Raw genomic sequence first — 17,703 nt, 5'->3', positions numbered from 1 at the left:
TTAACTGATAATGCATACTGAGCAGATATTTGCCTCACCTGAGCATGGTGATGCCTGTATCACTTTCCTAAGTGTTCCCAGTTAATTCACAACACTTGGATACAAGTAGTTTTACTGTTTTACTTTTTCTTTACAAAGTGTATTAAACATTTGCCAATATTGATTTTCATCTGTCACCATTCAGCTCAAGTGTTTGGGTTTATGAGGTCCGTCTTGCAATCACCTGGAAAACCTTGCATAATTCTTTCTCTGTGTGTGTGCGTTTGTGTCACCTACAATTTTGTAATCTTTGTAATAACTTTTCCCATATAAACAAACACAGTACTAGAATGGTAAAAATCAAAATATTAGAACGGTAAGAGTGCTATTCCGGACCTACCAATTATTAACTTTTGCAAACTGGATTTTTTTTTTTTTTTAAATCTCCTTTTTTTCCTCTCAGCCACATTATCAACATGGCCGTAATATGCCTCATCTACCACCTGCCAGCATTTTTAGAGTATTTTGTTGAAGGCTTTAAATACTGTTTTATAAGCTTTGTATTTCCAGTTTTCTATCAGTACCTGGTTGTCTCTCAACCAGGCCAAACTCTATCTTACCCTGAAAATAAAATCTGTCCCTTGACCTTAAAGAAAGCAATATGCATGTACTCTTAGTGCTCAGATACAATAACAATTAAAAACCAACCAAACAACGCCCCCAGCTAGACAGACTTCAGAGAAACTTTACAACTATTTGGATCTACAGATGACACTATTGCATAAAAAGACATAAACAAGCTTTTGGTAAGATTAAAACAAATAAACCAATCTGATACCTTTCATTTTCGTGTAGCTGCTCACCTCCCTTCTTCCAGGAGCATTTGGCCTTAGGGGAAGCTTTGGGTTTGCATTCAAAAGTAACTGTGCTGCCTATTTGAACCTGGATCAGTTTCTTCATTGGATTCTTGGAAAAATCTGGAGCAGAAGCTAAAACAGAAGGGATAGTAACAGTGAAATAAAGCACCTTTAAAATTAGATTAATGATACTACTATTTAGCACTTAAATGACACTTCTCAGCTTCCAAACGTAATTAAAAACATGGATCAGTTAATTCAACCAGATCTTCCATTGGACAATTACGCATTTTTCCTCCTTATACTGGTACAAAAGTAAAGGTCTCAGTTGTGCAGAGTACGTCACCTAACGAAGCATGCATCCAAGCTGAAGCTCACTGAACCCAACGAGTGTTAAGCACATGCCTAACTACGCTTTGATGAATATGAGCGTACATGACTTGCCGAAGTCCAGGGAGGGCAGTTAACACCCACAGCCTCATTAAAACTCAAGGAACTGGTTGGCTTCTAGTTTCACGTGAGAATGCATGTCAGATCAGATTATGTTCGATGACAGAAAATTACAGCGCAGCTCATTCTGAATGGGTATAGTTTGCATTAACTAACAGTTAAGAAAAGGCACATGGCTTCTACCTATACTAACAATGAACTTCGAAAGGAAATTCAGTATTTTAGGAGACCAAGGCTGAAGGAGCAGTCTGCTGATTGACTGCAATCTTAACAACAGAAAGGAAATAACTCACATCCCCAAAACACACTGCTCTTACAGGCTCAGTTTTGAAATCAGCCTACGTTGGAGGTAGAAATCGCACAAGCATATGAGTGCATAAGGCAGTCACAAGTTCAGTGCTTCCCTCAAACAAATGCTTGTCCCTATTGTAGACTCAAGCACACACCACTTGAATGACGGAATGACAATCCCTTGTCCTCTCGGTCAAGAAAGACTGCACCCAAGAGCAGCCTACTGCTTTTACATGGCATGGCTCCCCGGGAGCACTGGAGCTGCGGTGCAGAAGGTGCGTGCAGCTGACTGATGTGCTGAGCCAGTGCTGCCTCCAGACCACGGGAGCAGTTTTAATCTTTGGGCCTGTGTCCAAGCCCCCATCTCTGCTCTTCCCCTAATGAATAATTTAGCTGTGTTCTGTTTTAAAGCAATGAATGATTGGACTGCAAATCCTCTGGAAGCAGATGAGTCAACTCCTCGGCACTGCAGATAAAAAGATATTAGGTCGACAAAAATGTTTATTTCAGTGATAGCACATGAGTTAAATTTGAGATCACAACGAGGTGGAATACAAGGCAGGTGGAGGGTGTGTGGAGAGGGAGAATGAGGTTTGTGTTTTAGTGAAAAAGGAAAATCTTACCTACAACCTTGAGCTCTGCACTCGAATAGATGACACCATGTTTATTTTCAGCTATGCACTGGTATCTGCCAGAATCTGTCAGATTTAGATTTGATATTGTAAGTGCACCATTTTCAATTTGGATCCTTCCCTGAATATTAAGAAAAATATCTTTATTGATGATATATTTCCTGTGAAAAATTTAAAATAAGTAAGAAATATAAATAGGACAGCATAAATACAATAAATGGGGTAAATGTAACAGCATAATCATGAGAATGGTTCTAAAATACGTGACATGACCGCATCATGGTATCGCAACAGTGATTAAATACAGAGACTTGGCAACAGTGTATGAAATCGATTCTTCAAACTTGCTCAGTTTCACAGAGGCTTTGCAATCTCAAATACCCTCGTTATTTCCCCAGAAATATAGACAAAATCAAACTAGGCTCCTCACGACAGACCAGAGTATCCAAACTATACAGATGGCACTGGCATTTCGTACTATTTAGAGATTTCACACATGCCATTTGCTAATGAGCTCTCTGTAATACCATGCAGAAAAAATTCCAACAGTCATTAAATGGAAGACACATATTTAAGTGCCTTAGAGCTGACAAAGCTACTGAAGTATAGGGATCTTCTCACTTTGCTTATTCCTGGAAGGCTATACGAATTATGGTAAGAAGTGACTAATTTGAGGATGGAGTGGCAGGAACTGGTGAGAAAAGGAACCAGTGACAAAGACAAAACCAAAGGAGCTTCTCCTTTGGGGAAAACCAGAGAAACAATAACAGACAAAAGAACAAACTATTTGCTCAAAAACAGTTTCTGATTTTTTTTTTTGGATCTGGACATGGCTTACCAGCCCTAATGCAATGGTAGTCACTCTCTGCCTTTTCTTAAGGGCATATCCTTACAGTTGGCCCCGCTGCAGGGTGACTCCGGCCATCTATGGCCAGCCAGGACAGCTCAGCTCAGCTCCTCCCTTGAAAGGTCCCCTCCCAGTTTATTGCAAGGTGCTCAGCCAGTTAGACAAAGGACAAAACAATCCCCAAGAGGAACAAGCCTGAGTCTCCATGTCTTGATCCTCTCTCTAGCATCCCAAGCTGCTCTTCTTACTCTTTGTTACAAAAGATTTATTTATGGAGAAGAGAAGCTAAGTGGAATAAGCCCAGCAGATTTTTGTGGAGGAGACCCAGCATGAAGAAGGATTATTGCAGTCATGGCGCTGAAGACAACTGATCACTATACACAGAAAACTCCTCTTCTGATGTCTCCTCAACGCCAGCTTTCAAAGAGTTAGTCCTATAGTTTACAGTTCTTAAATGTTTCCAGAGTAAGTCACGCTTATGCCCTGACACCATGCCAAAAGGCGGGACACCAACGCTCAGAAGTGGAGAAATGGGAAGACTGAATGACAGAAGATATTTTTGTACCTACTGAGGTAAAAAAGCACATTACCTCAGTGACTTTGTGTGATACGGTAACAATGCTCTTAAATCACTGAGATGAGATTTTGTACTCCCTCATTTAACCTGTCCACAAAACACTAGCATTCCTTTTAGTGAGCATATAACTATAACACTCTGAATGGTAAGAAATGTTTTTCAGTGCTTAGATCATTTTTCATAGCCATCCACTGAATTCACTTGAGCAGTCACTCTTTCTTCTTCAACTGTGAGTGCCAATGTTGAGCACAACGCATTGGCCAAGGGCAAAATGCCTTCCCACGATGGGCTAGTGCCCAGACTTTATATTCCTGATAACCTGAACTGGCCAGTTTTCTCAATGAAGCAGTGAGATTTAAAATCAATACGGGTATCAGATACTGTTCTGCATTTCTGATCTGGGTGACCAAGTATCTCACCTTCTAAGTACAACCTCTTTTCCCTGTCACCAAATGCATTACTTACCATTAACTTACTTTAACAATTGTATTAAAGCAAATACCTATGTTACATTGCTGTTTATATTTCATTCTTTGCATCAAGTAATGGTGACCCCATGAATTTTTAGGATTTTTGGTTGTTTTCATCAAGAAGATTGAATATGTTTTCTTCTTACCTTTAATGAAATGCCAATAGCAAGTATGACAGTCATTTCAGTTCTCTATCCCTCATTTATGGTTCTTAATGTATAACTTTAATTAAACTTCCTTCTCCAGTGTTTCCTTACATACTTATTTCTATGGTTCTATCATTGCTTTTAAATCTGCTTTTAGCTGGGATATTTTTATTCAACATAATTTGGCTTTGTGTTTCTGATATTGCAGCTTTTGAAGTTTCCATCTGGATGCTCTTGACAAACATACAAAAACCAGTATCAAATATTTCTCTTGACTAATTACATGGACTTTTGCAAATTCTCATATTTATATGAAGTACTGTTAATTTTACATAGCATCACATTTTCAAAACAGAATGTTACCTCTATTGACAGCTGGTCTCCATTCTTCAGCCACCTATACGATGGTTTGGGCTTCCCACTTGCTCTGCAATCCCAGTATAAGGTGTCCTCTACAGCAACTTCAGTATCTTTTATCGTCTGGATCCAGTGAGGTTTTGCTGCAGATGAAATACACACCACCAACAAAGACTCTAACAAGTTATTGTGCCGTATGAGAATCAAAGGGTTAATCTGCATGGCACTCATCAGTTTTCTGCATAGACTGGTTTGTACCAACAGAGGTTCTCACTGGTTCTGCTTCAAGTCACCTAATGAAACAAATTACTCACTGTTCCTTTTATACATTTTTATTACAAGCAGTAAACCAAAAGAATCACTAAAGCTGAACGAGTGAAACCAGTATTAAAATCACTAATGATTAAACAACACACTTTTGAAATTGAGGTAAATGTAAGATAAAGAAATTAGTGGTGATACTGGAATTAAATAATTGATGTAGCTAAATCATCAAATTAAAACTGAAGAGAATCCTTTAAGTCCTAAAAAAAACATAATGCTATGTCAGCCTTACTTCTAAATACCATTTAAATTGTTTTCTAATGATAGTCAGTACTTAACTGGATGAATACGTGGATATATGAGACTGTTTTTGAAAGCATTAGTCTTAGCACAGCATTTGGGTGATGCACACCAGAATATGGCCTTAAGAAAGTCAATAAAAATCACTAATTTTTAAACAAAATTTTTATATATTAATACCATACATCCTTCAGAATTACCTAAAGTACAATTAAAACTGTAAAGATAGAGTTTAAAACATCTGTTAACAGCTTCCATAGGGTAAAAAAAAAAAAAGCTCACTTGGCAGATAAACATCACTGCATGAAAGACAACAGTAGTTTATTCCTTTCGTGCTATTTCACACAACAGCACAACACTGTTTTATAGCTAATTGGTGTGAATTTTCTTTGAGTTTATTCAATTTACTAGAAAGTTTATAATCTCAATACATGCTATTTCTCCAAGAAAAGATAAATTCTGGACATTGCATATGGAGAAAGATAAAAAGTAGGATGAAACTAGGTTGCAAATATATAGCTAAATATATTCCTAAATTGGTTCTTTAGGAAAATCTTACAACATTCTCATATTAAAACAACTAGAAAAGAAAAAAAAAAGAGATCCTGGTGATACAGAAAAATATTATTATTTAATAGATGAGTTCTGGAAGCACAGAAGGTCAGATTAATTCCTGTTGAACTTCCTACTACAATGGAGTTACACCAGCAATTAATTCAGACCAGGGAAATTAATGACTTGCCTATGGCCACAACGGAAGTCTGCAGCACAGCTGAGAGCTGAACCTGTTCCACTGCCATAGGCACAAGACCAGCAGACCAACGTTTGGATGAGGGTTGGTATTCATTTCATTAAAAAAGACACATTCTTTTCTAGCATACAAATTTTCTTGCCATCATATATTCTGCAATACAGCAATAAGATCTCAACATGATAATGTAAGTATCATACTTTTATGATAACAAGGATTAATACTATTTATGATTTATGTATACATACTTAGGATTAACTTCTCACAGAAGAACTTACTAAAATGTATTCATTGAGATATTAACTTGGGCGGCTTTGGAATTCAACCAACATTTGCTGACAGTGAAACCTTCTGTTATGTCTTTTGTTTTGACATCCCTTATACCCCATGAGGATTAACGCCTTTCACTGATTTGGGGATGATATATTTTTTACACTCTCTTTACCAAGGTCAGCTCTAAAACACAGGATAACCTCATCTTTGTGTCAGACAAATGTACTATCTTACTGGTATTAATTTTGGTTGAATCTTGAAAGTTAATGTTACAACACTAGAGTTCAAGAAAGACCCATTGCTTTATCTCACATTGTCATTTGGCGTATTTGCCCCACATGTGTCAAGGGGATGAAAGCTCAGGGCTCCATATCGGTGTGCTTCCTGCACTTTGCATTGCCTAAATATTTATGCAACAAGCAACAGTGCTTGAATTATTGATGGATCCATACATGTGCAATATTTCACATCTGCTGCATATCTCCACTTGAAAGTAGGTTAAATACAGTCTATTTTCAAGTTCAAGATCTTGGATTCAATTCCATTAGTAAGAAAAACATTGTCTACACCATAAATCTTCATTTTAGTACTTTTCATGTCAGACAGTCTCCATAGGAGGGTTTCCCAAATCTCCACGGTAGATATGATAAACTGGGTTGTTTTCAAAAGCGTGGGAGCAAGACAACCACTCAAAACAGAAATGAACAGAACAGAACTTCCTAAGCCACAATGTGAGAAATTTATGGTGCTTGTTCATTCACAAGAGAGTGTTGATGTAGACTTTAGTGATTTTCTTGAGGAAGGCTCTTTTTCTCTTCAAATTACTGATGAAGGAATTCAGCAGAAAGAAAAATACCCTTTTCAATCTGCCACATCTCAAAGTCTTTAAAAAAGGCTGTAAAAGTATTAGAAACTCTTTGAAAAAGAAACATTCAATTAACCAGTTCAAAATTGAAAAGGAAGCTAAACAGGGGCAATTCCAGCTGGGAATATTCCACTGAATACTCTGAATCTTGGCCAAGGTAAAGATGTCCACATTGCAGCAGCTGAGAAAAGTGCAGACAGAAGGTCATGTATCAGCAGATCTACATACCCTCTCAAAAGATAAGCATGACTTTCCAAGCCCACCCAGCACTGCCCTTTTTATTTAGCTCTGCTTGACTGTACCTACATGATTCTGAATATACAGCTTTATTCCTCTTGAGGTCTAGTCATTGTTACACAAATGTTACCTGCTTAGAACGTCTGGTTCCACCACCACTGCCACATCTGTGCTCCTGAAGGAAGACTAATGACTTGGTAACAAAGCCTCATTCTCTCATGGAGCTACTGCATTGGCTTGGTGTATAGCTTAGAACTTCCTGAGGAGACACCACTCCTTCCTCCTTAAGCAAGGAATAGGCAAGCAGGAAACATATTTTCATTGAGATGAAAAAAAGATGATGTCCTGTAAGTTTAGAGGTTGCAAGTTAATTTTAACGGAGTTTGTAGTGCAGGGTTGGTGATTGTGACAGGAATCTGTACTGTGTGGTCATATTAAGAATTCTTAGGAACTTGCTGTGCGATCGCCATGAAAGATTCATATAAAGTTCCCTTAGGATGAAATACTTGTAGGTAACTGTTTTTCTAAAGGAGGTTAGCCGTCAGCCTCATGGTCAGTCACTTGGAAAAGCACCAAACTCTATTTTGCTTCAGTTGTTTTTGCCTAAAATATTCCTTGCAATACTCATGGTCCCACAGGCAAGAAGTGATACAAGTGTGTAACTTCATAAAATTTATCCCAGTGAGAAGACACAGTCTTTTTTTTGGTGGCTACGATCATCCTTTTCTTCCAGCTAATTACTCCAGACAGGTCTTCCTGAAGAAAACACGTGTTGCTTCATTACACTCTAGGGCATCCCTGTAGGCCATAAGGAAAGCAAGAACCATTTTTTTTTAGATTTTTAAGAAACCCTTTGCGATGACTGTTCTGGGGCTTGATGCGAATGAAGACCAACTGCAGTGAGTGACTGCGACGAAGCTCTTGGAAGCAATGGCTGAAGAAGTTGACCCTTTTCAGAAGCTGTGCTGAGATCTAATTTGTAAATAATTTGTGGGGTACCATGCATGATGCATGTCAACAGGAATTTTTATATCTGATTTCCTTAAGAGTAGTAAAAATCTAGTAAAAATCTCCTTCTAATTCTGAAAGCCATAGGAATAGCATGAAGGAAAGGCAGAGCTTCAGGCCCAGGACTTTTGTCTAGACACTGCACTCTCCCAGAGAGTACTGAGGTCTGCCATGCCTCTGCTTGGAGGCAGACGACTATGGGAAACTCTTCCGTAACAGTCCCTAATTGGGCCTTGCACCTAAGATGCAGTCTGCTTATACACATATCTTTACTTTGAAATTTACAGTCTGAAAGCTGGGCTGGAAGTCTACTTTGAAAACACCTTTGGATAGCTCAGCAGTTGGGCAATAAATCAGAGTCAAAAGGAACTTTCCATAGTTCAAGAGAAAGCAGGTATGAAGCATACTGGGAAAAAAAAAAACAACCAGAAAATGTAACCTTCACTTTTCTAGGTAGTATAACTGAAAGTCAGGCTATGACACTCATACTGATGCCTACAGCAGTGGTGAACCTTATTCTACCTCAAAGCTCCAAGTGACTTTAGGCATGAATAACTTTTTTCTGATAAAACAGCTGGGCCTAGAGAAGAATCTAACACATCCCTGAAGACGTCCATTATTTGACTTCCATTCAAAAATAAAAATGCCCTCAAGCAACAGGCAATTGCTACATCACTGGGGGAAGTTTTAGTATGTAAAAAAGATGAACAATTTGTCTCTGTAGCAAGGCAATTAAATTGTTAGACAGCATCAACACTTAAACTCTAGGCTGATCAAACTCAGCAACTCCTTGATATTATTTAGTCATTTATAGTTTTGTAGTTAATGTTTTGAAGACACCTCCATGAACGAGATAGAGTCAGGCTATCAGACAAAAGCTTTAGAAAGTGAGGCTCTTCCACATACATTAATAATGTAGTTTCAGTCTAATTTTGGTGGTACATTATTATCAAAGTAATTAACAAGTATTATATACAAGTATTTTTTGATATACTAAAAAATTATGTAGACTCTATGTATTACTGGTATCACAGACCACCACTAGAGCAAAAGGAGAACAGCAGCAGAATTTTTTCTCCCTGTTAAACATTTTACCTTGGTACTGTCAAGCATGAGTTCCATTAAATCACCATGTGCTAATATATTTTCTTCAATTATACTTTAAATTAATTGCTTTGCGTATCTCTACCATGTTACATGTTTAATTGCATCTTAAAATACAAAAATGTAATTGTTTCATCTCTTCTCATTTTTCCATGCCATGAAACATCTCCATGGCTTCTTTCTTCTTCTTTTATCTCTTTATGGAAAGGGCTAACGGCGATGACAAATGAATATACTAATAAAGTGAAAGCAAATTATTTATATATTCAGGTTTTATATTAAATCAAAGTTAGATAATCTTGTCCTATTTTTAGCACATTCTGAACTCCCCCGAGGAGAAAACTGTCATTAAACAAGTGTTGGAACTGTACAAAGGACAAAAAACTGACAAAGGACAAAAAATGAACATCTGATGTTGGGCTTTTCTTGATAAAATCCTTAATGAGAAAAAAGGAAGATTAATAGTCTGTTAGTAATGTTATGAAAGAACCCAAAATATCTATTTTAGAGTATCTATTTTAATTATCGACTTCAACTATGGGTTGAGACTTATATTTAAAACCCACGATGAAATGAGAAAAAGCAGACTCATTTTATTTTTCATAAAGAGAGTTACAGATGTGCACAGAATTTCTAGACCAAATTTATAAGCATTCTTGAGAAAATGACTGTGGATACAATTAAAGTTGAGCCTACGTTTAAGTGCTTTGTGGTTTCGAGACTATAATTCATTACTGGAAGAAGAGGCAGGATAGCACAGAAAACATAACTGATTATTTTTTTTTTTTAATCAAACCATTTACGCACTGAAAAACCCAATTTTCAGAATTCAAATTTTACAGTTTCAGCTCATAAAACAAATCAGGAGAATTTTGCTTCATAGGAGAGCAATGAAATGTTTCAAACTTTTGTTTAGGACTAGCTTTATTTTTCATTTACAAAGAATCTTTACAATCTGCAGAGAAAGGAAAACCTTCTATTTTTCAGTGAAATGGAAAAATTTTGTTTATTTTTTTTTTCCTGAAGGGATTTATTTTTCAGATTATTTCACTAGGACAACTTGGAAAATGTTAACCCCAATTCTTTTATACTCTTTCTTGCGTAAGCCAGAAACATGCTTTGTTTTCTTGAGAAAAGAAAAATAAATGTTTTCACTGTTGAAATAAAAAGGAATTTATCAATTTATTATGCATATATTTTTCTATATATGGTTAGCAGACACATCTTACACTTCTACCAATAAAACACTTTAACAGCAGCCAACATCCACTAACAGTAGCCAACATCCACTAACCACCACATAGGTTTGAGTCATCTTTGCCAGCATTGGTACCTTCTGGCAGATGGATGTTTTTTATTCTAAGTCTTCAGTATATCACATTAATTTCCTCCAAATCCTCATCTGCTTTTAGAACAACTTCCTTAAATATTGATCTTTTATTGGAAGACTGAGTGGAATATGGTTAAGATTTCTTTACCAGACAGATTTCTGAGCTTTGATATCAGATGCAGTGGCAAACCATCAGAAGATATTATCTTCAGTTGTAGAACATTATTAATCTACAAACAGAATTAAAATCCTTCAAATTATCAAAAAGTGTTAAAACGATCCTATCTTGAACACAGACTAGTTGGCATTCTATTTGCAATAACAAAGAAAGTAACAAAATAAGAAAGATTACTTAAATCTACTTAATTCTGCAGAATGGGTTTCATTAAGCAGAACAAATGAAATGAAACAGTTGAAGTGCCATTAATGCCATTACAGGTCTCATTATTCTTCTTAGGATAAACATCCATATTAGGGATGAATCTAACATGGGCAGACGTTTATAGTGGAATATGAACTCTATTTGAGGGTTCAAATCCCCTTCTGGATTGGTAATGAAAATGTTCACACTGATTTACTTGTCACAAAACTGCAACTAGCTTGCTTTTATTGATTAGCAACATCCTTTATTTCAGCTCTGTGTCCTTTAATGAGCAAAGCAAAACTTGAGAAGCAGGTCAAATATCTCAAGATTGCCCACTGTCGTAACTATGCTACAAGGACTAATGAACAAATCTACTCTATTTTGTATGTACTTTACATTGACACATCTCACAACTGCCCTGATTTAAAACTGGAGTAGGAATACTGAGCCAAACTGATGTACAAACCACAGCTTGTTTGAAACTTTCAAGTAGCAAATAAGTCACTTTATAAAATCAAATGCATTGTGCCACGTTTGGAACAACAAATGACTCTGGCAGATGAAGCATCTTAGATCTTTTGCCCTATGTTACTCATAGGATTTCTCAAAAAGGTGTAATTACTACTAGTATATGGAAAATTCAGGTTGCTCAAAGTCCCCTGTCCAACCTAACCTTGACCATTTCCAATGATGGGGCATTGATTCAGCGTAACTATTAATTTGGAAGTTGAAGGCGGGAGAAGTCTCTTTTCCTTCCTCCTTATAAAATCTGTTGTGCCTTAAATTAAAATCTTGATTGACTAAAATCTACATTGCAGCACTCTGTGTGTTCTAGTAAACAGCAGCTTCCCATACAGTAGTAGTAAACAGAAAGAACATTTGCTCAAGTTGCACAGTAGCTATGCTCTATGCTTTTTTACACAACTTTAAAAAAAACTTTGCTCAAACGTTCCTATATGAGGAATAGCATTCCAAAGCACAGTCTGAAACACTCTTTAAATTGCCATTTACCTAAAGAAAATTATATTTGCTGAGATTTGGCTTTAACAAAAATTGTCAATTACCACTTTGTTGCAAATCACTCTAGCTTTAAAACACCACCAATGTGCTTTGCCAATATTAATTTCAGTCTATAGCCTTAAATGCACAGGAGACTCTGTCTGTTTCCAGCTATTAAATTTCATATTATTTCATTTCCTATGCTGGATTATATTCTCTCATTTATTTACTAATTTTAAAATAAAATTGGCTGTTTTGAAAGTAAAGAATTGTCAATATCCATCAGTAATCTTTTCCTAAAGCAAGATAAAATTTGTATTTCCTGTAAATGTGAGGCCTAAATGATCCCCCAAATAAATCTAATTGACTGAAAATCTAAAGTTTCACCAATGGACCAATAAGAAGTGTTTAAAAAAAAGTCTTTCCATCATAGAAAAATAAGCACAAGCACTTTCTACACCATTCTTAGCAACCCTTTTGAGGCTGGACATTTATTACAAGTGTTATGCAAAAACCTGGTGCAGAAGTTCTCATTCTCTGCCACAGATTTTTAAGCACAAATGCTTGATAGTAATGCAGAAGTTATAAACCCAGAAGTACCCTAGAGTGGTTTGTATTTCACATGGAAAGAAAGGTGGGAGAGAAGGAAAAATAGTTTCCTACCATAGTAAGTGAGACGTCCTCTTGCAATGTTTTTTCCTCTTGAGTTTTCAGTAATACATTCATATAGTCCTGCATCCTCCTGCTGGAAATTAGGTATTTCAATCATGCCATTGGATTTCCTCAGCTTTATTTTACTTGGAAATGGCAGACCATCAGTTCTTCTCCAGTTAATCTGAGGCACAGGGCTAAAAAGAAAATAGTGGGATTTTAAACAGCTTTGGTTAAAGTACTTGATTGTCAAAATTAGAAACTTAAACTAATATACAATAAAACTCAGAAGTGACTAAAAGCTTGTGTGAAAAGTGGTATTTATGCTGTATATGACAGATGGTCAGACACTATGGCAATTGATGTGTCAATGTCCAATGATTATAAAATTTCTTGTAAATCAGCACTGGAGTCCCCTGAAGACAGGCGAGATCTACCAGTGACTTCCACAGAAGGAGAATCAAGGCAAGTCTTTTGAAATTCCCATCCTACAACAGCCATTCATTCTCCAGTTTTAAAACTTTCACTCACCTAGCTGGGGAACCAAAGCAATAGCATGTGATTACGTTATCAATCTGGCATTTAAAATTATGAACACCTGACAAAGCTGTCTGCAAATAAACCTCAAAGTGGTAAGTAAATACATTTACAGAAACATAAATGCATTCTCAGATCATTTGTGAAAGAAAAAAGATATCAATTGTTTGTGAAATACCATTCAGAAGAGGAATGCATTTTAATCTTTATTTCAGCTATAAAGGAAGAACAATATTATGAAAGCATCAAGTACATTTAACAGTAAAATTCAGACAAAATTCTCGCAGACTTCAACAACATTTTCTTCTACGCAGAGAAAGCAGAGCTAGGTCAAAGGATATGTGCAAAACTGCACTATCTTATTCAAGATAATTTGAAATGAAATGTAAATTCCTGTGTTGCCAACGTATACATTTTAATTCTAAACAAAATAAAAAATTACTCCAAGACTCTTTGCCCTCTTATTCCAAGGCAATAATTGTGATGATCAAAATAGGGTCTTTAGAAAACACTGCCAAAACGACTGCCAGAACTCCACATCTCTTGTGCAGATGAACCCTAATCTGCTTCAACTTTCAGTATGGGTGAAGTCGAAAACTTACTTTCCTAGTGCAAAGCATTCTAGCTTCACAGTTGAGCCTTTAGCTGCAGGAAGTGTCTCAGGAAACTGAACTTCTATTTTGGGTTCATATTCTCCCATCACACCTATATGAGACAATGGAAAAAGGTAATTTTTAAAGCCTTTTTTCTCTCTGTAGCATTACATCACATTAAATTCAAAATCAAGTTTATAATTTTTAAAGCCTTTTTTCTCTCTGTAGCATTACATCACATTAAATTCAAAATCAAGTTTATTTCTCTTGCACTCCATTTATAAAGAGAAGCACAGGGACCTGCCAGTGAAATCACTGTCAGACTTAGAACAGGAAGAGGAGCATGCAACACAAAATAGCTTATCTTCTTAAAAAGCAACCAATATCCTGAAAACGCATGAAAGGTTACACTGTAAGAGGCAAAGATGTTTGCTGATGACTAGATGTGTTATTTATTCACAGTGTAGAAGGGAAGCCGTACCATCCGTGCGCAGCACTAGAGGAGTTGGCGACCCAAGAACTTGGCTGTTGGTCACAGTGCTGGTTACAACGCAGGTGTAATTCCCTACATCTGACGGCTCAACTTTGGCTATGTAGAGGTGACCGGTCTCTTGAGATACAAATCGCCGACTGTCTTCTTGTACAAATGAGGGATATTCATTGAAGATCCAAGCAAATGACAATTCTAGTTGGTAATAAAAGAGAAGTAAAAATGTTTGGTAAGGTTTTTCACATTTTTTTCTTCAAAGATCAGTTTATCTTATTACTGTATTTTACAATATTGTATTATATACAATACTGTATTATGTAACAAACAGGACCAGAGAGCCAATGACTGAGAAAAATAAATTTTAAAGAGTACCAGAAACGAGCAAAACAAAAAAAAGGCAAAACAAACCATTTTTTTTCACCAAAGCCATATCTCCTCCAGCAGAAGAAAAAGGTAAAAGGAATTCAAAGTGTTTTACACAAGGATAATTTTTTTTATCTGCTCTTTTTTTTTAAGACTTAATATGCACAGAAATAGGAGCAGACAACAAAAATGAGACCAAACTTTGCTAAAATGGAAACATTATTCATTCAGTAGCTACCAACTCAGCTAGATACTTAGCAGATAGAAACAACAGAGGAGTAGGCAAGTGAAAGGAATGTCAAAAGAAGCAAAAATTCACAGTAGGACTCGCCACACAGCAAAACTATTTTTTTCATACAAAATTCCATAAAAATTTCGTTTTAAAAAATCTCTATGATATGGTAAAGTAGCCCGCACTACCATTCATTATGGTCATTTGAAAGGAAAACCACACTTCAAAAGATAAACTAAGAGATTTGGCAAAAACTGCATTAGAATTTGTTTTTTTCTGAACACCACTCTGAGCTCTGTGTGTCCAACTTTAATTGGCAAAAGCGCCTTCCTGTGCGAGGCCACGTGCTTGTCTCATTCATATCCTGCAGAATCAAAGGAAATTAATTTTTAATGGTTTTCCAGGCCAGAAATAATTTTTCACCCAAGTGCCACTCAGCGGAAAGTTTATAAAAAGATTACAGCTTCTGCAAGTGCTAATTAGAGACAATTATAGCTTGATTGACCTGCCTTCATATTAAAATATCTTGTAGCATTCACACTGCCCCTACAAAATGGAGATCATCCCTTTTTGCACAGGTTTAATTTGAAAGTGCATAAATTTGGATGCAGTCATGAAATGGAGAGTAGGCATTTTCATAACCCTCACAGTTGAGTATGAATATGCAGCCAGGAAAGCGCTAAGGCAACAGGACAATTTAACACAAGGTAAGATGCTGCAGATGAAAGAACATTCAATAAATGTAATTATTAAAATATTTATGGACTGGCTAATGCAAAAAGGGCATCAAATGAAATGGCTTATCATAATTGCATTTAATTTTCTTCTATCAATATTTAAACTCCTTCCATTAACATAATTTTGCAGAAGCAGTGTGTCTGAACAATTAACAGTCTCAGGACTTTTCTCAAGAATTAAACTTTTGTCATATTTGGAAATATTTATTGTTTAAAACAGCCATCTACTCTTCTGGACTTGCAGTGTGTCTTCTCAGGTGAAACAATAGCTTTCACTAAAACTTCTTTCCTACATAACCCGAGAGGTGTAATTAATTTATGATAAGGAAGGCCAACAAGGATTTGCCAAGAACAGATCAGGTTGTTAGTGCAGTGGGAAGTAAAACCCTATGATCTAGCTTGATTTCAGTAAGACTTTTGAGGTCTGCCACAAGAGACTCATACACAACCCAAAGAATATTCATACAGTCAACAAAAAAATACTCTGTACAGGTATTCTCCCAGCTTACAACACAAATACCAAGATGCAGGTGTCAATGGTTTGCTGTTGAGTTGAGAGGGCTTGTTGAGTAAGCACTGTGCAGCAGTGAGGTGGCATCTGTGCACCATTCCAGCTGTGGTCTGGCACTATTCAATATCTATCAGCCACTTCAAATAGAAAAAATAAAAAATAATTTTTTTAAAAAAGTAAAAAAAGAAAGAGTACACCTGAAGAGTTTGAAGGGGACTAGGACCTCTTTGAGAGCAAAGATTGTATGGTCTTGCTAAATGGGAAAGACCAGAAAATAAAGCAAAATTCCATTCCTACAGAGCAGCTGGATGAAGAGAGTGATCACAAGGCTGAGGGAGAGGCTGTAGACCAAATTAGGTATCAATTCAGGAACTGTAAGAAAAAAATTAAATTTACATTTTCAGCTCTACATCAACACTCAGACATCCACAAGACACAAAAGTGTGGGAAGCCAGGCTTTATTGGTTCTGGTATTTATTGAGCTACGTGTTCTATTTAGCTCAAAATATTATTTTATTATTATTTTAAAAAAGAAAATAAAAAGAAAAAAGACATTATTCAAAACATTCAAAGGGGACGGACAGATCTGGATACGCAGCAGGAAAATAAGCAGCTTGATTTCGTTCCTATTATATTGCGTTAAGTCAAGAGTAAACTCACTGAAATCAGTCATTATGATTATGAAAGCCACGCAAAGTGTATTCCAGTTTAATTGGATCCTTCAACAGCCTATGAATAAGCACGCCTGGAAACCTAATTTCCCATTCAACATATATTTTCATTGACTCTCTTAAAAAATGAGCAGGGTGTTTCTTTACCAGTGCCCCAGAGCCAATATCTCATTTGGTATTTATTGTACTTTACAAAATTTTATTCTTATTTTCAAAAAAAAAAAAAAAATCACATTAAACAACTTGTTCTGTGATTTATTATGTTTACACCATTTGCCTGTTGCTGATCCTAGGGCATCTCAAGGGACATAAACTCACTCCCTTTCTGTCAATTACAAGTTTTCAGTTGTTTTTCTGTTATAAATGGAAGTAATATGTCTCTCCTGGGCTTCCTCGGAGATCTAAGCCTTTGCTTTCCAATGCATTTTCTCCTTATTTGGCAACCATATATGGATAAGGTATTGGAAATTACAGTTATTACTCAATTTTTATTTACTACATCTTTGTTGGCTTCTTCTCTTTATTTTGCATTATTTGATTATTATTTACTGTGCAGTCTACAAGCCGCAACACACTCAGCATGCTTGTACTGTTCTAGGTGCTTTGTGCACCTAAGTGTTCAATTAAAAATTGCTTATTAAATTGCCTGTCATTTTTAAACTTAAATTTTTACAAAATTCAACAATTAAATGGGCATGGCCTTTGAGATCTACCATGGTCATTTCCTACCATCTATAAGCCTTAAAAAAAACCCCAAACAAACATATCTTCACTTCCTATGCAAGAAAAAAATTAATGTTGCTAAAGGAACATAACG

At 36.2% G+C, this 17,703-nt stretch overlaps 1 protein-coding gene across 1 annotated transcript in view; it reads right to left on the bottom strand.

Annotated features, from left to right (window-relative positions):
* Positions 1-17,703, bottom strand: part of CNTN3 (contactin 3) — a gene marked incomplete at its 5' end in the record, with an annotated part of 84,353 nt that overhangs the window by 26,561 nt on the left and 40,089 nt on the right. Inside the window, 6 exons of the mRNA XM_072876418.1 lie at positions 818-968; positions 2,201-2,330; positions 4,613-4,749; positions 12,765-12,949; positions 13,892-13,994; positions 14,364-14,567. Coding sequence (XP_072732519.1) covers positions 818-968; positions 2,201-2,330; positions 4,613-4,749; positions 12,765-12,949; positions 13,892-13,994; positions 14,364-14,567 — 910 coding nt within the window. The remainder of the gene's footprint in view (positions 1-817; positions 969-2,200; positions 2,331-4,612; positions 4,750-12,764; positions 12,950-13,891; positions 13,995-14,363; positions 14,568-17,703) is intronic.

Source organism: Ciconia boyciana, chromosome 11 (assembly GCF_034638445.1).
Source record: "Ciconia boyciana chromosome 11, ASM3463844v1, whole genome shotgun sequence".
NCBI lineage: Eukaryota > Metazoa > Chordata > Aves > Ciconiiformes > Ciconiidae > Ciconia > Ciconia boyciana.
This window is presented reverse-complemented; position numbering and strand designations above follow the sequence as displayed.